This window comes from Triturus cristatus, chromosome 5_2 (assembly GCF_964204655.1).
Source record: "Triturus cristatus chromosome 5_2, aTriCri1.1, whole genome shotgun sequence".
Lineage (NCBI taxonomy): Eukaryota > Metazoa > Chordata > Amphibia > Caudata > Salamandridae > Triturus > Triturus cristatus.
In genome coordinates, this window is record NC_140588.1 from 472,602,591 (window position 1) to 472,629,491 (window position 26,901).

A 26,901-nucleotide genomic window follows, 5' to 3' on the forward strand; every position below is an offset into this window, starting at 1 on the left:
GTTTAATTTTCCCAAAAGTAAATCCTGATTTATTTTCTTAATTCCTGGTTACTCGCAAGTGAAATATTTACCGCATGTGCATATGGACATGGTGTGCATTTGTGCATAAATAAATACCTCTCAATTATGCAATTGCACTTTCGAACAGTTTTCCCCTTCCTGGAGCACATTTTTTCTCTTGGAGAACCTCGTTCTCTGCATGTCCGTAAAGTTTGAGGGTATCCTCAGCCCTAACCTGAATATGGATTAATTCTTGACCTAATAGATTCCAGGCTGAGCCCAGAGTGGAAATGTACTATAAAAATTAAACACATGGTAGTAAGTATTTACAAACTTCCTAGGGCATCCCTGCCCAGGAATGCCCACTCCCTCCTCCAGGAAGCACATTTATTCACACGTACCTGAGTAAATGTTTGATTAGTGTAAATACACATTTTGTGAATCTAAAATATGCAGAAGTTCAATTTAGGTCCAATAATGTCTTTAAAAAGAATTCAGATAGAGTTAAAAACTGACATTGAATTAAATGTTGCTCTTTTTTATCATTTGCATTGCTCATCTTTACCATTTGCATGGCAACATATGAACCATAGCATAAATCAGGTACTTTTATGGATTTTGTTTTATTTAGGTTCTTGTAAACCGCTACTAAACATCTTCTGGTAATCTCAGAGTGCTCTGCGGTGTGGATAAATACAGTAATGGTGGGTGGGTGGATAGAGCTTTGTAGAGCCTGGAATTGAGAATATGGGCTGCTCAGCAGGAAAGGTAGGATGTACCGAAGACGGCAGTCTTCAAATGTGTTCCAAATCATGACAAAGCCTTAAAGAACAGAGACCTGAAGCCAATGGTTAAGAAGGCAATGCTTGTCTTAGGCATTTGAGTAGCTAGATATTCAGCGCCAACTAAAGAGGATGACTTGGTGAGGATAAGATTTTCCAAATGCCAAAGAGAATAGGTGTGTCTTTAAATATTTTCTGAACTTGATTGTCATCCTCAAATCTCTGATAAATTTGTAGTGAATTCCACAAGAGGAACCTTGGTATAATGAGTTTGGCCATCAAATATTTTGTATTCATCGGTTGGATACTCAAGAGACAACTGTTGTCAGAGCTGTGGCTTCAAGGTGGTAGGTAAGGGGCAAACAGTTATTTGAGGTAGTTTGGCGATTGACCCCTGCACGACTTATGTACTTGGCAAAGAGTTTTGAAAGTCACTATTTATTCTACTAGGCACCACTGTATGGATTTCATTGCCGTAACAAAGGTTAATTTTTTTTCAAACAAAACAAAATGCAGGCTGCGTAGTTTTAAGCGAGGAGACTGTAGAGGCCTGTGTAGAAGATCTTACTGTAGTACATGCAGGATATGAATATGGCTACGACTGGCAGGTATTTCTGAGAGTAGTGCAGCAACAGTAGGACCCCCCTTTTTGCGGATGTAGATGGTGAACTGTAGTTCTTTGACACCCTATTAAAGAGTACAGAGGCAAGTTCTGGAGGTTATCTTGTTCATCAGGATGCTTGAGGTGAAACTGTGTTCAAAATTGTATTAAATAACAAAGTACCTCTGACACCATGGATCCAATTTTAGTTTTTCTCCAGTTGAATTTTTTATTTATCCCTGGATTATTTTTAAATATGTGGAATGATTTTTATTTACTTTTCCCAAAACACATGAACCCTATGTAGAACTAGCTAGACAATTGCCTTCTTGCCATGTTTTTTGTGTAAAGTATGAACAACAAAACATACTTTGTACATTTAGACCATATTTACAATAAGCAACCATCTATACAATTTACAAACATAAAACATATTGATGCTGGCAGGCACCAGAGACTGTACATTTCAACAAACAAACAGTAGTCCTACTCCTTTCATAATTAACAGCACAGGGACTTGTATCATTTCTGTCCTCAAAGTACACCAGTTTCTTCCGCCTAAAGGGGGGTCGCACCACTATCTTGAACCTAGTATAGGGCCGTACTCCGTGGGCTCTATTGTGTCCAAGTCCAGGACCAAAGTTGTTACTATGTTCTTAGAGCGAACCTCTCAACAGTGTATAACCAACGCGTTTCGACCTTTTAGTTGGCGCTTCTTATGGAAAAGGTCTTCATCAGGTTAATTCTTTATCAGGAGGACTTGTGATACCAGTTTTCGTTCTTTTCTCTTTTATTAGTCTTTGCGAGGGCGTGAAACTTCTTAATGGCACATTCAGAAAGATGCACGGGCTGTATTTCAGCTTCGTATTCTACCTCGAGGCTCCACAGGCGGGTCTTCTTCTCCGGCTATTTTAACTTTGGGGCAAAAGTCTTCCCATTCTCAATGCTCACCACAACTCCTAACTCGACGAGCTTTCCAGTCGGGTCGCACGGCGGATTAATCCGCACGTGGGAAGTGAACTCCAACGTTGAGGTGAAACTGTGTGCACCTGCATACATGTGATTTCCCACCTGGTAGGAGTTCAGCAAGGAGAAGGCATCTAAATGTTGTACAGTATTGTTGACAAGGCAGAACCCTTGCAAGCTCCACACCTTACTCACTACACATGGAACATGTTCTCATCCTTATGTCATTTTGGCCGCCACTATTCACCTTCAAACTGATAGCTTCATGGTTGAGTTTTCTAATGAGTGGGCTCTTATAATTGTCACTGAGCTTGGGGAAAACATTACTGCTGTATGCAAGTTAGGGCAAATTGTTTGCTGGAGTTTTTCATTGTATTATCCCTCTAAAAGTGATATGGCTGTTCTGCCTTCTAAATGTTATTGTTGTACTTGCTCATGCTAAAAATAGGTTGTATATCATATATTTTGAATGCATTTGCATGATATGTACGCGTAAACTTAGCTTGCACAAAATATTTGACTTACCTCACCAGTGGAAACCTCGTATGTACAAATTAGGTATGAAAAAATGGCTTACTTAACACAGTTCATGACTTGCATATGGCAGCAGTAGCACTACCTTGGTTAACGGCTACTGCATTAGGTCATTTTCTCTTCCCAGGAATCTCAAAATTGGAAATAAGGTTCCTTGACATCGCTGTTGTCGTAGTGTGGCTTGAAGGATAGCAAGGTTAATCCCTCCATCTCCCCTTAGAGGTGGTCCCACTCAATGTATCAATATGCAGGAGAGCAAAGAGCACCAGTTTTGAAAATTAGAAGTGGGGTAAGGAGAGAGGCAGCACAACCCTTGTTTCAAGCAGTGCGGTTTTTAGAAGACCTAGCCTGAACTCTTTGTGGTACAGGTTGACACTGCATGGCAGTGTCACACTACGACTCACTGTCAAGAAGAAAAAAAAGAGAACAGTGAGTATAGAATAATTGAGGCTACTTCTACAATAGGTAATGAGAATGTTAAAAGCATGGTGCAACATACCCGGTTGGAGAGGAGGAGTTTCTGTTACTATCTCCCGTTAAATAAATATGGGGTGGAACCGGTAACCCTCAGAATCTTTGTCTATTACATAGAAAATACCAGAATGGTTCTGTCGGGAAGACGTATTAACACCAAACGTTTTTAGAAAACCAGCTTTTTGCTAAGTGGTCAAATAATCCCCCTTAAACAGGTTATGTAGTGACTTACAATAAAACACAGCTTAACTAAAAACAAAACTATAAGAATTCTAAGACAACAACATTATATATATATGGGTGTTCCACAAGGTGAGATGTGCGGAGTGCTCATGAAAGTGAAGTCACAACAAAAGACAAATGTACAGCATATATTACATCAACATGAGCCTGTGAAAGGTTATATACAAAGTTTATGCACAAGCGGCTAGTTGCCAGTTCGTCGTTTAGGCCTGTAATAATCAGTCTGCATTAAGCTCATAATTAAATTAATTGTCTATGTTTCAACCCATGTATGCTTTGGAACCAGATGTTCTTGAAGACAACAAGGAAAGGTCCAAACTATTTTTGCACACTCCCAGGCAGGAAACACAGCTTTGCTCCTGCTGGACGGAAGCAGAAGAAAAACTGCTCCTGCTCAGGCAGGAGCAAAGGAATGGAGACGGCCTCCACCGGTATGGGTGCTGTTAGGGAGCCGGTAGGGGCTGTGGGGGTCCTGGGGCTTCCCCCGTCAGCCCCAACATTAAAAAAAGTGTAAGTGCCCCAAATGGACACTGGGGCACCCACGATTAAGAAACAAGTGACTGCCTCCTGCCAGGATGCTGTTTGGGAAGCCAGCAGGTGCCACAGGGACCTTTGGCTCCCCCGCAGCTCCCAACATAAAAAGTGTGGGTGCCCCGGTTAGACAGAGGGACACCCATGGTTAAAAAAAGAAGTGGCCAGCTACCTCCTAGGGCGCTGGCAGGGAAAGGTCTTCAGGGCCCTTGGGGTTCCCCCAGAAGCCCCAAAGTGTAAATAAAGTGTGGGTGTCTCAGGTGTGATCGGGACACCCAAAAAGAAAAAAAGTGTAAAGGAGTGACAAGAGACACTCTATTATTTAATGCTCTAGGTCAGGAGCCCCCCATAATGCTCTACGAGGACTTTTAATTTAAATTTTTTGTTACTGGTTGTGCCCCTAGAAACGGCAGGGACACCACCAAGCATTTGTTTTGTTGTGGAGGGCTGCAGGGAGCTCCACAGGTCCCTAGCAACATTAAAAAACACAGTAAGTATCCTGGGTCATTGAATCCATGACCCTAGGAGAACTTACCGTATTTCTTTAAAGCACTCCAAGCTAGAGCTGTAGGCTCTTCAGCCGGAGTGCAGGGACCCTATGTGGTTGCTTCTATGGCTGCACTTAATTATGGTATGTTATGTGTATTTGTAAAGTGCACTATTACTTGCGAAGGTGTCTTGGCACGGAGAAGGTGTGCTTGTCGAGCCCTGCCTATGGTAGGTTAGTTAATTAAAAAGCCAGGTCTTCAGCTTCTTTCGGAATTTAAGAATAGGTTCGGAGGCTCAGATATGGAGTGAACCGAGGTAAGAGAATGATTGTCCTCCAAATCCGGTTCTGTGAATATGTGGGATGCGTGTGAGTAGGAGTCCTGCAGAGCGGTGGTGTCTGGGTGGTTGATGGAAACGGATGTGACTGTTCATGTAGGTGGGGACTAAGATGTTTAGTGCCTGGAATGTGTGTGAGGAGTTTGAAATGAGCATGTTTGTGCATCTGGAGCTAGTGTAGCTTTCTGAGGTGTGGTCTAATGTGAGTTCTGTGTCAGAGGTTGAAGATGAGTCTGTTTGCCTCATTCTGGATGGTTTGTAGTCATGTAGTGAGCTGTTGGTGATACGGGCATTTAGGGTTTTCCCATAGTCCAACTAGCTAGCGACTAGGGTGTGAGTGACAATTTTCTAGTGTTTCTTAGGAGCCATTTAACGATCTACCTCAGCATCTTCAGGGTGTGGAAGCAGGATGAAGTGACTGTTACGTTGTGTGGTCATGTCAAGTTTGCTCTTGATTTTTCCGAGGTTCCTTGCGTGGGTGCTTGGTGTGGGTCTGTGTTCTGCCACCCGCCAGTTGGAGTCCCATGGTGAGGTGTTTTGTTGAAGATTACTTTTTTTTTGTCGGTGTTGAGCTTGAGACAGTTGGCTTTCATATTGTTAGCGCCTTTGGTCATGCAGGCGGTGAACATGTTTCCTGTATTGTGGGTCTTGCCCGAGAGGGAGAGTATGAGTTATATGTTGACGTAGGAAAGGATGTTGATGTTTTGTATATGGATGGATCATGTATGCATTGAAGAGGGTGGGGCTGAGTGATGAAGCTTGAGGTACGCTGTAGATGAGTTTGGGGGCTTCCAAGGAGTAAGATGCCAAGCTGACAGCTTGTGTTCTGTCTGTTAAGAAGGAGAAGATCCAGCGCAGAATGGGTCCTTGGAAGCCAATCTCCGGCAGGTGCTGATGAGGATGGGCTGTGAGACCATGTCAAATGCTGCAGAGAGGTCCAGTAGAATAGGTACTGCCCTTTACCCTGTGCCAAGACTCATGCAGATATTGTCTGTGTTAACAATGAGTTCTATTTCATTACTTTGATTTGGTCTTAATTGGGACTCGTGGTGTCGAAGAGCTGGTGGTTGCTGAGGTGTCTGTTGATTAGTTTACCTAAAACCTTTGCTGCGTATGGTAGGAGGGAGATTGGTCCATATTTGGAAAGCTTGGCCGGGTTAGTGTGTAGTCTGGAAGAAAAGAAAAAAAAAAGGCTCAGATGTTTTATTAATTTTTTTAAATAAAGCTTTATTGAAAATATTTTGTGACAGTGACTGTTATTATATATTGTGATGTGTGACTTTATTACAAGTACATTTGATTATAGATATTAGTGAATTTTCGACAAAGTCAGTAGGTCTACTTTATATATGTTGATGTGCTGACTCCTTGATAAAGCCAATGGGCCCGCAGCTTTTTATCTTTTAGTATTCTGACACTTTGACAAAGCCAGTAGGACTTATTTACTTGAAATGACACCCTTTATATTGGTAAATAACATAGCTGTGCCTTGCCATGGGCGGCAGGGGCATTGGCACCCACAGTGGGTTGGGCACAAGGCCTGGAAACAGGCCAGTTCCTACGCCCAACACCAGGCCATGTACAGCGAGTGACATCTTACTTTACGCTGAAAAGACATAACAATTCACTGACAAATGAATGGTTAGAGTGACGTTATAGTTAGGAATTGTAATAATTTCTTAGTTTACATTTAAAATACCTTGGAAATTCACTGAAATAACTATAGGTCAAAAGAACGTCATAGTTAGGTGTATATGTCAGTTAAAACATCCCATTTTCAATTAACAAAACCACTGAAATTCACAAGTTATAGTTATCTCAAGAAACTGTAACTGGTGCCTTAAAGTAACCATAACTCACACCCTCGCCATGTGTTGGATGATGTCAACAGTGATTTCATCAGTGATGTCATCAGTGATGTTATAATGTCATAGAACAAGTCATGAGTGATGTATTATGTGAGGTCATAAGCAGTGTGTGGCAGGGGGCACAAGTTATAGTTAGCTCTGCTAACTGTAACTCTTGAATTTTTGTGTTTGTTTTAGTTCAAAATGTTAATTTCATCATTGAAATATTCACCTATCTATAACATCACGTTAACCTTTTTTTTTCAGTGCAGCTCTACTTTTTTTTTAACGAACATTACCAGATCGTTTTATCACTTCTTTATATAACACCTTTGTTTTTTTAGTGCATTTCTAGGTTTTTTTTGTAATGTAAAGTAATATTTTATTACCATACATAAAGCCAAACCCCCTCTGTGTGCCTCCTTTGGACGTGTACAGCATGGAGTTGGCAATAGGTCCTGGCCTGTGGCCAGGCCCTTGACCAACCCACTCGGAGACAGCGAAAACCCCCTAAAGACAGCTAAACCCACGCTTTTCACTGTCTTTCATCGTGTGGCATGGGGTTGGCCGAAGGGCCTGGTTTGCTGCCAGGCGCTGTGTCCAACTCCTTACAAGCAGCCACCCAGAGGCAGCCAACCCCATGCCGCGTGGTTGTGTGTGGGGTGGGATTAGCCGCAGGGCCTGTCTTGCAGCCAGGCCACGTTTCCAACTCCCTGCAGGCAGCCAACCCCACGTGCACAGCAGGGGGTTGGCCACAGGGCCAAACCTCCAGTAGGCTGCCAACCCCCACACAGTGCACAGCCTTTGGCGTGCGTAGCATAGGGATGCCTTTCGGGTCCTGGGGACTACTTCACCTGGTACCAAAACATATATACTAAGGGGAGGGGGCATGGAGCCCCCTCCCAGATCCTTAATTGGCTCCGGGGACTCCATCCCTCAGGGCTAGTTCCAATAAAAAGGAGAGGCGGGCATATGGTGCTCCCTCCTCAAGCTTTAAAAGGCCTCAGGGACCCCATCCCCGAGATCAAATTCTAAGGGAAGGGGAGCATGCAGCTCACCTCCCTAGCCTAAATAGGCCCTGGAGACCCCATCCTAGGGGGCCAAATATAATAAATAAGTGGAGGGGGGGCAGCGTGCCCCCACCCCTGACTGTTCATAGGCCCCAGGGACGCCATTCCCTGAGGCCCAGTGAACCTATAAAGGGGAGGTGGGCAGCATGGCCCCCATCCCTGAGCCTAAATAGGCCCTTGTGCCCCCATCCCCGTTAACAAACCCCCCAAAAATGGGAGGGGGGCCACTGGCCCTGCTTCCCGACCCTTGTTACACCTCGGGACCCCATCCCCCAGGGACAAATATAAAAGGAAAGGAGAGAGGGCGCCACAGCTCACCTCCCAGAGCCTTTTCAGGCGCCGGGGACCCAATCCGCAGGGCTGTGCGTTTGTTTTGTTAGGGGAGATGGGGCCACGCAGGCCCCATTCCAGAGCCTGCTCAGGCCCCAGCATCTCCACCCCCTCAGGCCCCATGCACTTAAAAAGGGATCAAGGGAGACGTGGCCCCCTTCCCCAAGCTTTATTAGGCCCTGGGGACCCATCTCCGGATTAATTTCAAAAGGCAGGCCAGGTGCCCCCGTCCCCTTGCCTTGTCAGGATCCAGGGACCCAATCCCCCGGGCCCGTGTGTTTGTTTAATGGGGAGGGGCCTGCGCAGACTTGCCCTTTCAGGCTCCTGAACCCCATCTAGCCGGGGTCGTCTATTTTTTTTTTTTAAGAGGAGAGGGGCTGCATGGCGCTCCTCCTGAGCCTCATCGGACCCTGGATCAAGGCTGTTTTTATTTTAAAGGGAGGGGGAACGTGCCCCCTCCCTCCCCAAGACTCATCAGGCCCTGGAAACCCCATCCCCTCATACCGTATCTAATTCAAAGACCGCTTGGCTCCCCTGCCTCAATCAATCAATCATAACATTTGTAAAGAGCAATACTCACCCGTGAGGCTCTCAAGGCGCTGCTACTGTTAGAATAGCCTGGTCTTGAGTAGGCTCCTGAAGGTGAGTAGGTCCTTGGTCTGCCATAGAAGGATGGGGAGGGTGTTCCAGGTTTTGGTGGCGAGGTGTGAGAACGATCTGCCACGGTGTTCGCTCTTCAGATGCCGGGGACGGTGGCGAGGGTGTGGTCGGCGGAGCGGAGCTGGCGGTTCGGGGTGCAGAAGGCGAGTCGTCTGTTGAGGTATGTCGGTCCGGTGTTGTGGAGTGCTTTGTGTGCGTGGCTGAGGAGCTTTAAGGTGATCCCCTTGTTGATGGGAAGCCAGTGCAGGTCTTTTAGGTAGGGTGTGATGTGGCTACGGTGAGGGATGTCGAGGATCAAGCGTGCGGAGGTGTTCTGTATGCGTTGTTTTCATTTCAGGAGTTTGGCCGAGGCTCCTGCGTAGAGGGCGTTGCCGTAGTCTAGCCTGCTACTGACGAGGGCCTGTGTGACCATTCTTCTTGTTTCGGTGGGGATCCACCTGTAGATCTTGCGGAGCATGTGGAGGGTGTTGAAGCAGGAGGATGAAACGGCGTTGATTTGCTTGGTGAGCGAGTGGTGCCATGTAGATGTTGAACAATGTTGGGCTGAGGGATGATCCTTGGGGTACGCCGCAGATGATCTCGGCAGCTTCGGATCGGAAGGGGGGGTGCGAACGCCCTGGGTTCTGCCGGAAACGAAGGAGGTGGTCCAGTCCAGTGCTTTGTCACGGATCCCAGCGTTGTGCAGGCGTGTGCATAGGGTGCGGTGGCAGACAGTGTCGAAGGCAGCTGACAGGTCCAGGAGGGTGAGGGCCGCAGTTTCGCCATTGTCCAGTAGGATCCTGATGTCATCAGTGGCAGCGATGAGGGCAGTTTCTGTGCTGTGGTTCCTGCGGAACCCGGACTGAGATGGATCCAGGATGCTGTTCTGCTCGAGGTAGCGGGTCAGTTGTCTGTTGATGGTCTTCTCGGTGACCTTCGCTGGGAACGGGAGCAAGGAGATGGGTCGGAAGTTCTTGAGGTCCTTGGGATCCGCCTTGGGTTTTTTGTGTAAGGCGTTGATATCGGCGTGCTTCCAGCTTTCCAGACGGTCGCGGTCTTGAAGGAGATGTCGATGGCCTTGCGGAGATGGGGTGCGATGGTGGAGCTGGCTTTGTCGAAGATGTTGTGTGGGCATGGGTCTGACGGAGAGCCGGAGTGGATGGTGTTCATGATTTTGATGGTCTTGTCGTCGTTTATGTCGGTCCAGGTGAGCAGGAGGTCTTGGTGATTGTTGGGGTGGTCAGGGTGTTGAAGCTGTCGTGGATATCTGCGATCTTGCGATCGAAGATGCTGGCGAGGGCGTCGCATAGGTCTTGTGAAGGTGGGATGCCGTTGGTGTTGGAGCTGGGGTTGGAGAGCTCCTAAATGATGTTGAAGAGTTCTTTGATGTTGTGTGCGTTGTTGTCTAGGCGGTCTTTGAAGGAGGTCCTTTTGGTGGATCTGATGAGGTGATGGTGTCTGCGGATGGCGTTCTTGTTCGCTGCGTAGCTGTCCGGCGTCTGTTCGCGGTGCCATTTCTTCTCTAGTTTTCGGCAGGTTTGCTTGGATGCCTGTAGGTCCGTGGTGAACCAACTGGCTTTCTTGTTGATGTGTCTGTTGGAGGGTTTCTTGAACGGGGCGAGGGTGTTGGCGCAGTTGTCTATCCACTGTCTAAGGTTGCGGGCGGAGGTGTCTGGGTCGGTGGGGTCGACGGGTGAGCTTTGGGCGAGGGTGGTGTTTAGCTGGTCTTCGGTGACTTTGCTCCAGCATCGGCGAGGGATCTGTTGAGTGTGGTGGTGCATTGTGGGTTTCCGGAAGGTGAAGTGGATGCAGCGATGGTCAGTCCAGTGGAGTTCGGTGGTGTGGCTGAAGGAGACGTGGGAGCTTGCGGAGAAGATGGGGTCAAGCGTGTGGCCGGCCGAGTTGGTGGGTGTTGTGACGAGCTGTCTGAGTCTGAGGTTGGCGAGCTTGTCAATCAAGGTGGTGGCATTGGTATTGTCGTTGTTCTCGAGGTGGAAGTTCAGGTCCCCGAGGAGGATGTAGTCTGTGGAGGCGAGGGTGTGCGTGCTGACTAAGTCGGCGATTGCGTCGCTGAACTCTGGCCGTGGTCCGGGGGTCTGTAGATGAGGGTTCCTCTGAGGGTGGTGTTGGGATCAGTGTAGATCTGTAAGTGCAGGTGTTCGGCGGTGCTGAGGGTGTCATCGGTGCTGGTCGAGACTCTGAGGGTGTTCCTGTGGCCGATGGTGATTCCTCTTCCTGTTCCATTGGTGCGGTCCCTGCGGGTGATCTTGTAGCCGTCAGGGATGGCTATGGCGATGTCTTTGGAGTGCCAGCGGCGCGCCTGCTGCGCGCGGCCGCCATAAGAAGGGGAGGGGGAGGAAGGAGCAGCTGGGAGATGGGAGCGAACAAATGGGCGAGCGGGGTAACGTGGCCGCAGGGGACGCAGCGGCGGGAAAAACGGCAGGGAGGAACGGCGAAGGAAACAGAAGGCAAAAGTGCACAGGGCACAGTAAAAGTACAAGAGTGAAAGGAAAAACGATAAAACCAAAGAAAGCAGATAAAAACAAAAAAGAGCAAAACCTACGGCCTACCACTGGCCACCAGGGAAGAGGCGCAGGTGGTAGCGGGCACACAGGTGGTGCTGTGAGGCGTGGGGAGCGACCTGCCAGTAAAAGGGTCAAGGGCCTGAGCTTATTTTGCCCCAAGAACCCCATGCCCAAGGGAATCCATTTTAAATAGGTGGGTGCCTCGGTGCCCACACAGGACACCCATTATTAACAAATTGGGGGCTTCAGGGGAAGCCCCAGGGCCCTCACGGCCCCAGCCTGCTCCCCACATGCTCAGGGAGGCAGCATTGGTCCTGCTCGCAAGGAACAGCTATTTATGCTGCTCCTTCCAGGCGGGAGCAATATGTTGATCTGTTGCCCTGCCCACATCAGTGCGGGCAGAAAAACAGTTCTCAAGTCTGCTCCCAGCCGACGTGTGCATTTTTAAAGCTCCGGCTCACTAGGAGCAGACTGTGATTGCTCCTATTTGGCAGGAGATTCCGAAAGGCTCCCACCACACAGAAGCAAAACCAGGTTTTCCTGTCCGCACCGGTGCGGACAGGGAAACCACTGTTCCTGGGGGTGTCCCCTCCCTTTAAAATGTTAATTGGCCCACACGGCTCCCCACTTTTTATGGTAAATGTCAGCCCCAGGGGTGAGTTCTCTGGGGCCTATAATGGCTTGGGGAGGGGGGCTCCGTGGCCCCCCTTCCCTTAAAGAAATCAGCCCTAGGGGATGTGGTCTCTGGGTCCTTTGGAGGCTTGTGGAGGGCGACTACATGACTCCCCTCCCCCTTTTTGGACATTTTCAGCCCTAGGGGTGGGCTCCCTGGGGCTTAAAATGTCTCCTGGAAGGTGTACGGGCACTCCCCTCTCCTTAATTAAACAAGGTGGGCTGGGCCTCCATTTCTTTCTTTTTTTGGGGCTGCGATCCTTCCGGGTTCGCGTCAAAAATTGCCAATTCTTTTTGTATTTTACCCCCGCGGGGCGTCTGTGTCATCAGTAATAACTATAACATGTGCCCTTGCCATGTACAGTGTCATCAATTATGTTGTTTCAGATTTTGTCAGTGTGTTATCAATGTTGCCATATAACATGTCATAAGTAATGTACTATGTGAGGTCATAAGCAGTGCACGGGCCATGAATCTGAGCAAGAAACAACATTTAAGTGAAATTTGCAAACTGCAAATTATGAGGCAAATTTGATAAATCCATAATTGTGCGGGTAACTCTGCAGCTGCAGAATCGCATAAATCTACTGGCCCTCACGGCTGACCATTGTTTTACCAATAATGCATTCTTGAAAGACAAAAAGCCCCTAAACTTTCTTATTCAAATAAGTCCACATTGTTAGCGGAACTTTGAAGCTAACTGCCCCCCAAAAAAACATATCATATATAAAATTCATGACAATATAACATGTAATATGGCTATTGTAGGAAATAAGGATCTGCTTCTTGTGGTTACCCCCACTTTTTGCTTGATGTTACACTGTTTTTGACTAGTCTGTCTGCGATCTTGCTAATCAGGGCTTCAGTCTATCTGGTTGCTGTCTTGACTCGAATCAATACAATAAGGTTGTATTCTGGTAAAACAAGCTGCTTAGCATTCCTTCAAGACTAAGCCTGAAGGCTGCTCTCCACAGCTACCACATGGATAGCTTTCTAAGGTTATCTTTGACCTCTTAAATCACCACAAGGGTTGTTTGGAATGGTGCAAGGTGCCCACTTTAATCAGTGGACATCATATCGCCATTCCCTGAGGCCCAGTGCACCTATAAGGGGGAGGGGGCAGCATGGCCCCCCTCCCTGAGCCTTAAAAGACCCTGGTGATCCCATCCCTGTTAAAAACCCCAATAAAAAGGGGAGAGGAACACTACCCCGCTCCCCTTGCCTTGTTACACCTCGGGATCCCATCCCCCGGGGCACAATATAAAAGAAAAGGTGAGGGAGCCCCGCAGCTCACCTCCCAGAGCCTTTAAGGCCCCAAGGACCCAATCCGCAGGGCTGTGCATCTTTTTTAAATAGGGGAGGAGGGGCCACGCAATCCCCTTCCAGAGCCTTCTCAGGCCCCAGGAACTCCACCCCCTCAGACTCCATGCAGTTAAAAAGGGAACAGGGGAGGCGTGGCCCCCTTCCTCAAGCTTTATTAGGCCCTGGGGACCCCATCTCCCAGGTCCGGATTATTAAGGCAGGCCAGGTGGCCCCCATCCCCTTCCCTTGTCAGGACTCAGGGACCCCATCCCCTGGGCCCGTATGTTTGTTTAAAGGGAAGGGGCCTGCGCAGACTCGCCCTTTCAGGCTCCGGGGACCCCATCTATCTGGGGTCGTCAACATATTTATTTTTTAAAGAGGAGAGCGCTGCATGGCCCTCCTCCTCGAGCCTCATCGGACCCTGGGGATCCCATCTATCACGGCTGTTTTTATTTTAAAGTGATGGGGGTCGTGCCCCTCCCTCCCCAAGACTCATCAGGCCCTGGAGACCTCATACCGTATCTAGTTCAAAGACCGCTTGGCTCCCTTCCCTGAGCTTATTTTGCCCCAGGGACCGCATGCCCTGGGGAATCTATTTTGAATAGGTGGGTGCCTCAGTGCCCACACAGGTCACCCACTATTAACACATTGGGGGCTTCAGGGGCAGCCCCAGGGCCCTCACGGCCCCAGCCGGCTCCCCACATGCTCAGGGCGGCGGCATAGGTCCTGCTGGCAAGGACCAGCTATTTATGCTGCTCCCTCTAGGTTGCAGCAATATGTTGATCTGTTTCCCTGCCCACATCAGTGTGGGCAGAGAAACAGTTTTCAAGTCTGCTCCCAGCTGACGGGTGCATTTTTAAAGCACCCGCCCACTAGGAGCAGACTGTGATTGCTCCCATTTGGTGGTAGATTCAGAAATTCTCCCACCACACAGAAGCAAAAACAGGTTTCCCTGCCTGCACCGGTGTGGACAGGGAAACCACTGTGTCCTTGGGGTGTCCCCTCCCTTTTAAAAAGTTAATTGGACGACACTGCTCCCCCTCCCCTTTTTTGGTCAATTTTAGCCACAGGGGTGAGTTCTCTGGGGCCTATCATGGCTGTAGGAGTGGGGCACAGAGGCCCCCTTCTCTTAAAGAAATCAGCCCTGTGGGATGTGGTCTCTGGGTCCTTTGTAGGCTTGTGGAGGTGGACTAAATACCCCTAAACTTTCTTATTCAAATTAGTCCACATTGTTAGCTGAACTTTGAAGAAAAAAGTTTTTACGAGCTAACTGTGCCCTCAAAAAAACATATATAAAATGCATGACATTGTAACATATAATGTGGCTATATATTGCTATGTTGGGGTTCTGGCAATATTTACAAAGCACTCTGCCGTCTGCAGTTTATGATGTCACCAGAATCCCACTGAAATTGACAGTTATAGTTAGTCATGTGTATCCCATAATTGGCACAACTGCCATGCAAACCATAACTTGCAAACCAAATGCCATGTTTGAGACTTCAAAATATTTATACTAATAAGTAACAACTCTTAAAAACATAAACTAAGTGTAAACAACTTCACATACTAGAGCAAGTGAACACTATTACATTCATAGACATGTCATTGATGTTGCTAATGGAAATGTCATATGTAAGCTAACCAGTAAGATCATTTATGGTATTTGTAGCATCACAGGTGAGGTCCTGAGCATTGCATCTTGTGTGCGAGTTACAGTTTGCATAGCTGTTGTTTGAGTTATGTGTTGTGGAGGTAACCACACCTGGTGAATATCAGTTTTTTGTTTGGTTCAGGTTTGTAACCATAAGTTCACTTTAATTGTGCTTTTAAAGTGACTACTCATGCACACATGTATATGCACATATATGGTGTGGTTGTACGTACATGTGTTATTGTGACCATACTTGCATTTCATGGTCTGTTTTTACACATTCCTTACTTGCCCATGAATCCATCCTGCTAACTCCCCGCTTTTTTCTCAAACAGTAACATATGCTTGTAATTTTAAGTAATTAGCAGTGACAACTGGCATCTACGGGATGGGGGGCAAGGGGGGTGTAAAATAAAATACAAATGAATAAAAAACTGACCTGAACGTGACGTTCTCCACTCCAGTCCTCTTCTCTCCACTGGATGCAGCAACTCCCTTGACCAATCATGACGCTGCTCTCATGTAGCATGAGAATAGCACCCTGATTGAAGGTAGCGTCCTCTCTCGGCGCTCCCCAGAGCTCTGGAGGCATGCACTTGCTCTAACCTAGCTGTTTTAAGACAGCTGAATTAGAGCTGTTTAAAGTGTGCATATGTGGCTGGCTGTCGCAAGCCAGCCTGACAAAAATACATGCACACTTTAAACAAATGCATTAGAAAGCCCACCCTCCTCCCTGCTGCGGTCACTTAGCAGAGACTTCGCCCCCGTCCTGACGGTCGGCTTGGGACGGGGATGAAAAATAAATGGTAATGAGTACTGTTAGAAATGGGGATCTCTAGTTGTCAATGGCTGGCGCCAGTATCCAAATAGGGACCCTTCTTCCTAAGTCAGGGCAAGTTGACTACCTCCTTTGACAACCCCTGCTCAACCCTGTGGTAACGAAGCATGAGCAGTTAGGCCTATCTCAGAGGCAGTGTGAAGCATTTATGACCATGCACAATAAGGCAGTAACAACACCACAAAAGGACACACTTCAAGTAGGTATAGAAAAATAATATCTTTATCTAAGGATTATTACAAGACTCTCAAAGCGTTTTAAAAAGCTACAATGCATGTAAATCAGTAGGGACTCAAAAAGGCAATAACGTATTCACCAGACGTGACACTGACTGAGTTCAAGGCCGGTGCCTATGCAACCCATTGCACACCAGATACCTGCTGTTGAAAGGGGACACAGCACTCAGCTTCTTGAAGAAGCGGACACGGTGACAGGCGGACGCCCAGCGACCAAAAGTCTTGGCTGCATGGGTCCGCAGCGTGCACCCACAATGATTCAGGCACTCAGGGACAGGTGGGCTCTCAGCGGCAGCAGCACGCGGCTGCGGCGGCCCGGGCTGCTGGTGGCGATGACTTTCGTCTTGCTTCTACGTGGTGGGCTCACAGCGGCAGCAGCTCTCTCTTAGCTGTGGCGGACCCACGAGACGATAGCGAAAATCCTCGACAATGGTGAACAAGATGCGGGCACACAGCGGCGACAGCTCTCCCTGAGCTGCGACGGCCCGCAGGGCAAATCACGATGAGGCAACGTTGGCAAAGGTGCGGGCGCTCAGCGGCAGCAGCTCTCTCTTAGCTACGGCAGCCCACAGGACAGATCCCAATGATGCAAAGTTGGCAAAGGTGCGGGCACTCAGCGGCAGAAGCTCTCTCTAAGCTGCGGCGGCCCACAGGACAGATCACAATGATGCAAAGTAAGCTAAGGTACGGGCACTCAGCGGCAGCAGCTCTCTCTTAGCTGTGGCGGCCCACAGGACAGATCACGATGTAAAGTCGGCAAAGGTGCGTCCACCCACCTTGGACCTCCATCTCCTCCCCCCCAGGGCTACACTGGCAATCTGGCGGGATGGTGCACGGGTGGTGCAAGAGGGGATGGATTGGGGTCCCTCTGGGGACACTGGGGATCATAATACCAGTGGCCCACTTGACCACACTTGAAACAAGAGAGTGCCCCCCTCTGAACAGGCCTACCTGTCGGGGACACTGGCTTCTTCTCCCGGGGAGGCTGGGATACCACTGCTTGGTTCCCTGGGGAATTACTCTGGGGCCCTCTCTGGAACTCCCTCGGCTTACCCTTGTCCCCCCCACTTCTCTACTGGGGACCCTGCCCACCTCTGGCGAAGTCTCCCACAACACCTTTGCGGACCCGGCTGCTCACCCAGCGGTTCGCCTCCTCAGCAAGCTTCCTAGGGTTAGTCAGCTTGCTATCAATCAGGTGCTGGCGTAGCTCTGGAAAACAGTTACTAGAAAAATGCTCCCACGCAAACAAATCATACAACTGCTCAAATGTTTCCACTTTGCTACCTTTTACCCAGCGATCCATTGCTCTGCAGAAATAAGACACATATTCAACTCATGTGGTACCCTCTAACTTCTTACAGGTTCTAAACCTCTGCCAGTACATTTCTGGGGTCAAACCATAACAGGTCATCAAAGCTTCCTTCATATGGGCATACACCATCCTGCTCTCCTCAGGCAGGTCCAACAGGGTATCCCTACCATCACTCACAAAGTGTCCCCACAACCCCAAACCCCAATCCTTCTCAGGGACCCGGTGGGACATCATTGCTATCTCATATGCGGGAAACCATTGCCCAATATCCTCACTCTTGTGAAAATCCTTAATGACATCTTTAGGAACATAAACTCTACTCTCAGGAGTTACTAAAGGTATGCTGCCACCTGAGGGGGGGGGGACCGGGACACTCCTCGCCCAATCTCTATCTCCCTCAACATTCTCTCATGCTCCATTTTCATTTTCTCAAGTTCAATTGACAATCGATTCCTCTCAATGTCTAACTTCTTACTCTGAAGGTCCTTCTGACCTTCCAATTTAGCCAGCTACATGCCTCCTATCTCTCCCTGTCCTCCAGCTCTTCTGGGGTCAGGTTCCTTTGGGATACACTAGTACCTGGATTGGAGGGTGTCCTATCTCCCCCCCCCCCCGCATCATCCTGCTGCCCTCCAGTATTCTCTTCCTCATCCCCAGCGGACTCTCTCGCTTCCCACCAGGCCTTCAGCGCCTTCTGGTACTCCTCCTTCCTAGAGAGACCTATCCAGGGGACTGCAAATTGCTTACAAAATTACTTCAGCTGTCTGGCAGTATAGGTATCTAATCTTTCCTTCTCAAAGGTGAGATCCTCCGAAGCACTGGAGGTTGGCCTTCCCATATTAGCAGTACTCATGGCTGTGATCAACAATTCAATCCTAGAACAACCAACCAAACAATAAAAAAGGAAATTGTGGCTGCGCTCTGGTCTACACTCACTAGTGGTGTCTACCAGTTATTGTATGTGGATCACAAATGCAATTCCTGATCCCACCCCTGCCACCAATGTTAGAAATGGGGGTCTCTAGTTGGCAATGGCTGGTGCCAATGTCCAAATAGGGTCCCTTCTTCCTAAGTCAGGGCAAGTGGGCTACCCCCTTTGACAACCCCTGCTCAACCCTGTGGTAACGTAGCACAAGCAGTTAGGCCTATCTCAGAGGCAGAGTGTGAAGCATTTATCACCATGCACAATTAGGCAGTAACAACACCACAAAAGGACACAACTCAAGTAGGTATAGAAAAATAATATCTTTATCTAAGGTTTAACTCAAGACTCTCAAAGCGTTTTTTTAACAAGCTACAATGCACGTAAACCAGTAGGGACTCAAAAAGGCAATAACGTATTCACCAGATGTGACACTGGCTGAGTTCAAGGCCGGGGCCTACGTGACCTGTTGCGCACCAGATACCTGCTGTTGAAAGGGGACACAGCACGCAGCTTCTCGATGAAGCGGAGACGGTGACAGGCGGTCTCCCAGCCACCACAAGTCTTGGCTGCAGGGGTCCGCAGCGTGCACCCACAATGATTCAGGCACTCTGGGACAGGTGGGCTCTAGGCGGCAGCAGCACGTGGCTGCGGCGGCCCGGGCTGGTGGTGGCGATGACTCTCGTCAAGGTGTGGGCACTCAGCGGCAGCAGCTCTCTCTTAGCTACGGCGGCCCACAGGACTAATCCCAATGATGCAAAGTTTGAAAAAGTGCGGGCACTCAGCAGCAGCAGCTCTCTCTTAGCTGCGGCGGCCCACAGGACAGATCACAGTGATGCGAAGTCGGCAAAGGTGCGGGCACTCAGCAGCAGCAGCTCTCTCTTAGCTGCGGCGGCCTACAAAACAGATCACAATGATGCGAAGTCAGCAAAGGTGCGGGCACTCAGCAGCAGTAGCTCTCTCTTAGCTCTAGCGGTCCACACAGATTCATGAAGGTTCCTATTCCCATTCCGCGTTCCTCACAGTAGAACTAGAGGCTCTGGATTGCTCGACGGAGGCCTCACCTGCAAGCAGAATTCCTCGCACAGGAATTCCGACGGCTGACGGGGTGAAGTCTAATGTCCCTGAGACTTCGGTAGGAGGCGCTCTCGATTCAGGCTCTCGGGTAGTTTCTTCAGCAAGCTTGGTGAAAGTCCTTTCCTCTGTTCACTCGGAAAGAGTTTCGTCTTGACGTCCAGAAGGAACACACTTGGACAAGGTCCAGCGCAGCGTTTTATGCCTAAAAAGTATTTGTTCTCTAAAGCCACAAATCACTAAATCCAGTCAGAACCAGTTTGGTGGGGTCAGGGAGCACTTGGTTTACGAGGCGACATCCTGCCCTTTCAGAATGCGGGAGTCTGCTATCAGACGCCCAGTGGGGGGGTGGAACCATCATTCACCTGGCCTTGGCTGCAGCGGTCCGCAGCGTGTACCCACAATGATTCGGGCACTCTGGGACAGGCGGGCTCTAGGCGGCAGCAGCACGCGGCTGCGGCGGCCCGGGCTGGTGGTGGCCATGACTCTCGTCTTGCAGCTCCATGGTGGGCTCACAGCGGCAGCAGCTCTCTCTTAGCTGCGGCGGCCCACAAGACGATAGCGACAATCCTCGACAATGGTGAACAAGAGGCGGGCACACAGCGGCGGCAGCTCTCCCTTAGCTGCGAAGGCCCACAGGACAAATCACGATGAGGCAACGTTGGCAAAGGTGTGAGCGCTCAGCGGCAGCAGCTCTCTCTTAGCTACGGCGGCCCACAGGACTAATCCCAATGATGCAAAGTTGGCAAAAGTGCGGGCACTCAGCAGCAGCAGCTCTCTCTTAGCTGCGGCGGCCCACAGGACAGATCACAATAATGCAAAGTCGGCAAAGGTGCGGGCACTCAGCTACAGCAGCTCTCTCTTAGCTGCAGCGGGCCACAGGACGAATCATGATGATGCCAAGTTGGCAAAGGTGCGGGCATTCAGCGGCAGCAGCTCTCTCTTAGCTGCGGTGGCCCACAGGACAGATCACAATGATGCGAAGTCGGCAAAGGTGCGGGCACTCAGCAGCTACAGCTCTCTCTTAGCTGCAGCGGCCCACACAGATTCAGCAAAGGTTCTGAAGGTTCAAATTCAGGCGAGCTCTCAGCGGCGGCAGCTCTCTCTAAGCTGCAACGGCCCACACAGATTCAGCGAACTTTCCGGAGGTTCAAATTCAGGTGGGCTCTCAGTGGCGGCAGCTCTCTCTTAGCTGCGGCAGCCCACACGGATTCAGCGAATGTTCCGGAGCTTCAAATTCAGGCGGACTCTCAGCGGCAGCTGCTCTCTCTTAGCTGCAGCGGCCCACACAGATTCATGAAGGTTCCCATTCCGCTTTCCTCACAGTAGAACTAGAGGCTCTGGATTGCTCGACGGAGGCCTCACCTGCAAGCAGAATTCCTCGCACAGGAATTCCGACGGCTGATGGGGTGAAGTCTAATATCCCTGAGACTTCGGTAGGTGGCGCTCTCGATTCAGGCACTCGGGTAGTTTCTTCAGCAAGCTTGGTGAAAGTCCTTTCCTCTGTTCAATCGGAAAGAGTTTCGTCTTGACGTCCAGAAGGAACACACTTGGACAAGGTTCCCGCGCAGCGTTTTATGCCTAAAAAGTATTTCTTATCTAAAGCCACAAATCACTAAATCCCGTCAGAACCAGTTTGGTGGGGTCGGGGAGCACTTGGTTTACGAGGCGACATCCTGCCCTTTCAGAATGCGGGAGTCTGCTATCAGACGCCCAGTGGGGGGGTGGAACCATCATTCACCTGGCCTTGGCTGCAGGGGTCCACAGCGTGCACCCACAATGATTCGGGCACTCTGGGACAGGCGGGCTCTAGGCGGCAGCAGCACGCGGCTGCAGCGGCCCGGGCTGGTGGTGGCGATGACTGTCGTCTTGCAGCTCCATGGTGGGCTCACAGCGGTAGCAGCTCTCTCTTAGCTGCGGCGGCCCACAAGACGATAGCGACAATCCTCGACAATGGTGAACAAGAGGCGGGCACACAGCGGCGGCAGCTCTCCCTTAGCTGCGAAGGCCCACAGGACAAATCACGATGAGGCAACGTTGGCAAAGGTGTGGGCGCTCAGCGGCAGCAGCTCTCTCTTAGCTACGGCGGCCCACCGGACTAATCCCAATGATGCAAAGTTGGCAAAAGTGCGGGTACTCAGCAGCAGCAGCTCTCTCTTAGCTGCGGCGGCCCACAGGACAGATCACAATAATGCAAAGTCGACAAAGGTGCGGGCACTCAGCTACAGCAGCACTCTCTTAGCTGCAGCGGCCCACAGGACGAATCATGATGATGCCAAGTTGGCAAAGGTGCGGGCATTCAGCGGCAGCAGCTCTCTCTTAGCTGCGGTGGCCCACAGAACAGATCACAATGATGCGAAGTCGGCAAAGGTGCGGGCACTCAGCAGCTACAGCTCTCTCTTAGCTGCAGCGGCCCACACAGATTCAGCAAATGTTCTGAAGGTTCAAATTCAGGCGGGCTCTCAGCGGCAGCAGCTCTCTCTAAGCTGCTGCGGCCCACACAGATTCAGCAAACTTTCCGGAGGTTCAAATTCAGGTGGGCTCTCAGTGGCGGCAGCTCTCTCTTAGCTGCGGCAGCCCACACGGATTCAGCGAATGTTCTGGAGCTTCAAATTCAGGCGGACTCTCAGCGGCAGCTGCTCTCTCTTAGCTGCAGCGGCCCACACAGATTCATGAAGGTTCCCATTCCGCGTTCCTCACAGTAGAACTAGAGGCTCTGGATTGCTCGACGGAGGCCTCACCTGCAAGCAGAATTCCTCGCACAGGAATTCCGACGGCTGACGGGGTGAAGTCTAATGTCCCTGAGACTTCGGTAGGTGGCGCTCTCGATTCAGGCTCTCGGGTAGTTTCTTCAGCAAGCTTGGTGAAAGTCCTTTCCTCTGTTCACTCGGAAAGAGTTTCGTCTTGACGTCCAGAAGGAACACACTTGGACAAGGTTCCAGCGCAGCGTTTTATGCCTAAAAAGTATTTGTTCTCTAAAGCCACAAATCACTAAATCCAGTCAGAACCAGTTCGGTGGGGTCGGGGAGCACTTGGTTTACGAGGCGACATCCTGCCCTTTCAGAATGCGGGAGTCTGCTATCAGACGCCCAGTGGGGGGGGTGGAACCATCATTCACCTGGCCAGGCACGGCCTTGCTCAGATCAAAGAGTCACCCCTCCCCATGCTCTGAATACCAATCTCTCTCTCCAGCCAGATCTGACCCAGCTGGCCCTGCAGCTCCAAAACCAGACGGCCAATACACATAGTAGCAAAGCCTACAGGAAAGCTCAGGCAAGAAAATACCATGTTTCCAGAAGAGCCATTTTCGAACATGGAATATATAAATGGTTCTTACTAAAAGGTGTATCTCAATGTCCTGAACATAAACATATCAAACTCCAAGTTCATATCAGGTTCTGGGGGTCAGATAGGATTATAGAAGGTAATCGTCAACCTGCCCATTCTGGCCTATGAGAACGGATAGCTTCACAATAGTAACAGTGAAATGGAGGGTAACTCGCTATTAGAACATGCTACACAGACCTAGGCATTATGGTTATCCTAATTCATACAGTCATCTTTACACGGGGAGCATTTGCGCTGTGGCAGTGATTAGCAGTGGCACGGCGCCCAGAGCATCTAAATCCAGGTAACATAAAATATAGGAAGCGAAAAGAGGAAGGGAGACCCACGTCAATGATGCCAGGTCTAACAAATACCATTTTATTTTTCATTTTTTGGGGGGGATTTTAAGTGGAGTGATGCTCCTCCGCTACACTTGAGGAGCTGCCCTTGGTAATAAGATGATTTCAATACCAGGTAAATAAATGCTGGAAACAAAATAAGGAAATTAAGGCGGAATGGCAGCGCATGATTGTAAAAGGTGTATTCTATCAAAATAATGGTTTCTTCTTTGAAAAAAGGTAGTGTACTCCCACAATTCTGTTATGAAACTTGAGTGACTCTAGCACTGCGAAAGGTGACGTCTTTTAGCAAGAAATGGGAATTTAAAATGCCAAGCTTGAACCAAACGCCTTAGATGTTTGTCCTCGAAGTCTAATGAATACGTTTTTTGCAGGGTGTGAAGATACTTGATATGATCACAAAGCAAAGGATTACTAATGTGCCGCGGGATGATATGAGTCTTCGCCCAGACATGTATCCCTGCAGTCTCTGCTGGAAGGATAACTTGACTCTGATTATTGGCTGGGGACGGTCTGTAAAGGTATGATAATCTCAACTTCTGTATTTTCTCACAGACCACAATCTATGTGCATGCGTTCTGCCAATCTGCACATTTAACCAGAATTAGAAACGGTGTTTAATGCTCATGTCTACCTTTCTCCAAAACAGGCGAAGAAGAATAGTATTATACCTTGCTTGCCAAATACATTGTTGAGCCATCCTCGTTTCGGAGAAAATGAAAAGTGAAATGCTCCAGCTTGACTAGCCCAGGCTAGTGAAACTCCATTTTGGAGTATTTTGAAATAGAGGGATACTCTTTTCCTCGATAAAAACGAAGTCATTATATAAACACCATGGGAGGGCACAAGAGAGAGAAGGAAATTGCAGAGAAGAGAGCTAAGAAAAAAGAGTGACCTTAACAGAACTGTGAAGTGGAAAGAGATATTGTGATGTAGGTAGAGGTCGAAATGCCAAGCTGTGGGTAGGGCCAACACTACTAGGGTATAAATAATTGTAGGGATACTCTGGTCTTGGCAGGGATAGAGGTACTAGTGTACAGGTAGGGATATCCGTAAAAGGATAGAGGTAAGGTTATTGGTGTATAAACAATGTTCGAGGTTTTGTGGTGCTGGGGGGAGACAGAGGTAGAGAATGTACGGTATAGGGAGTGGTGGCTGTCTTAGAGTATAAGCAGCAGCAAAGGTACAAGGGTAGAGGTAGCGGTAGGGGAACTGCGCTGTAAGCTGATGTAACGATACAGGGATACCTTGGTATGGGTAGAGGCAGTAGGGTATAGGTAAGTCAGAGGTGCAAGTGCCTTGGCAGGGGTTAGATAAACTAGGGAATTTATACTAGGGTAGGAGCAGAAGTACTAGAATATAGTCAGGGCTAAAAGGTATACACGGGGAAGTGGTAAAAGGTTGTAAGTAAGTATAATAAGGTATAGACCGGCATTGAGCTATAGGTCTTGGTAAATGTGCATGGATAGAAGTATGAGGTACCATCAGGGATAGAGAAACTAGGTAGAAAATATGTACGGGTGGTGGTACTATGGTGTAGGTAGAGGTTTCAGGGAATAGATCGTCGTAGAGATGCATGGGTATGGTAGTCATCATCATCATCAATAAGCTTTATTATCGGTTAAAAACCATAAAAGCAATACAAACAAGAGAATACAAAGTTTCCTGAGCACACCAGACAAGAATTAATACATAAATAAAACACACGTAATATAATTAAAATACTTAAAAACCAAATCGCCCAATGGGCTAAGAAACATGGGCTACACTGGAAGATCTATCCAGAAAGGATAGGCCTATGGAGTCACAGATACAACAGGTAAGTGCAGATTAATTTTAGCACGTCGAGCATTCCACATAGCCCATAGAAATCTCGAGATCGCAAAGATAATTAGGGGGGTGGTGTCATATTTAAATAGTCTAAAAGCCTCCCTATAGTCTCCGAGACCCAACACTTTACAAAGAGGGATAATCCACTTAGCTCTGCTCCTAGAATAATACGGGCAAAAAAGCAATACATGTAGATCTGTTTCATCACACCTTTCACAACCAACACAAAGACTAGAGACCACAGGGATGACAGACCAATTGGTAATCACTGCCCGAAAGGGGAGTGTCCCGTGTCTCAGTTGGACATACAACTTCTTAGCCAATGCAGGTTGGATGTCGTCCAGACATTTCTCAAAATGTTAAAGATCCTTGACCTCCAAGAACCTTTCAGAGAGCGTGCCCAACGATGGATTACTAAGAGCAAGTTCCAAACGGTGATTATTGAGTAGGGTGGCCAACTCTCTCTTAGAGAGGGAGTGGCATGTCAACTCAGGGACATCCCATAAGTCAACCCTGCCCAAGGTTTTACATGTATTTTTAACAAACTGTTGCCAAGGAATTTTCCCCACCCCCCTGAGAGACAAAAGGTCCCTTAGGTCATCTCTATAGCTTAGCAGCTCTGGTGTAGACCAGAGCCGCCTCCAATATAACACTGGCCGGTTTGAGATGACCGCCTGTATGGGGGGTAAACCCAGATCAAGGTGAAGGGGAAGCAATGGTGTACTCTGAGGTAAGCCCAAGAAACATCTGATAAAGGTATTCTCAGTAATTGTCAGGGGAGTAGCAGGCGAATGACCCCATAACTCTGCCCCGTAGAGCGCTCCTCCTCTCGCCTGGGTCTTATAAATTTCTAAGGGCGGACCCACTGATTTAAAAGGGGACCCAGTATGAGCTTTAAGAATGCCACCAGAAGATTGGGCCAACCTCAAGTTTGCTTTGGCTACCTGGGGCCCCCACCCCATCCTGTCACTCAAGGTAACACCTTGGTAGTCAAAATTAGAAACCCTTTCTAGCGCCATACCGTCCAGGTGTGGATGTGAACAGCTGGAGATTTTGGCGTTAAAAAACATAAATGTGGTTTTAGCCAAATTAATCTCCAGGTTCCTTGACTCCAGTGTTCGCTGCAAACCCATAGAGGTTTTTGATAATAATAGGGTGTCATCAGCGAACATCAGGGCTGGGATCTTCCGGGCAGCCAGGCTGGGGGAATCCAGATCCCTGCCTCCCGAAAGATGGTCAATTAATCCGTTGAGGAACAGGGAGAAGAGAGTGGGAGGCAACACACACCCCTGTCTCACTCCCCGTTCGACCGAAAAGGGGGCCGAGAGCTCCCCAGAGCGCCCATACCTTACCCTCGCATAGGTACCTTGGTGGAGCCGTTTAAATAGGTTGCATAGGTATGTGGGAGCCCCCATCTCCCTCAAAATGGCCCAAAGCTTATCCCTCTGCACCAAGTCAAAGGGCAGATCTAAGGTCAACGAAGATCAGATACAGGCTACCGGCCCCCAGTGTAACCGTTTTCCAAAAGATCAACTGGAGTCTAAACAGTTGATCAATGGTGGAGACCTTGCAGCGAAACCCCGCTTTATAGGAGGTCAGAATTTGGTGGTCATCGATCCAACTCTGTAGCCTTGTTAGGAGAATGCGAGAAAACAATTTCTGCAACACATCAATCAGGCTAATGGGTCGATAATTGGCCGGATCGAGGGGGGAGGCCTTTTTGTGAATGGGAATAATCTCGGCCCCCAGCCAAGTTCCAGGAATTTCCATGCCATTCAAAATTGCATTGAAGAATAGCCAGATATAGGGGACCCAAACTTCCTGCTCACCTAAAAATAAATCACCAGGTATTCTATCCAGCCCTGGAGCTTTCCCTGGAGCCAAATTTTTAAGGGCCGCTTTAATTTCTTGAATAGATAGAGGTGGGCACTCATCCGCAGCCGAGGATGTTAGAGGTGGCGGGCTCCCAAGTAGAGAGGCTGAGTGGCACCGCCAGGTCGGCTTTCAT

The 26,901-nt window shown here is 48.9% G+C and overlaps 1 protein-coding gene across 1 annotated transcript in view; it reads left to right on the forward strand.

The window, feature by feature from the left end:
- The window catches only part of VPS41 (VPS41 subunit of HOPS complex), an 828,363-nt gene that overhangs the window by 447,947 nt on the left and 353,515 nt on the right, over positions 1-26,901 (forward strand). The window contains exon 9 of the mRNA XM_085607440.1: positions 23,438-23,584. Within this exon, the coding sequence (XP_085463566.1) occupies positions 23,438-23,584 (147 nt within the window). The remainder of the gene's footprint in view (positions 1-23,437; positions 23,585-26,901) is intronic.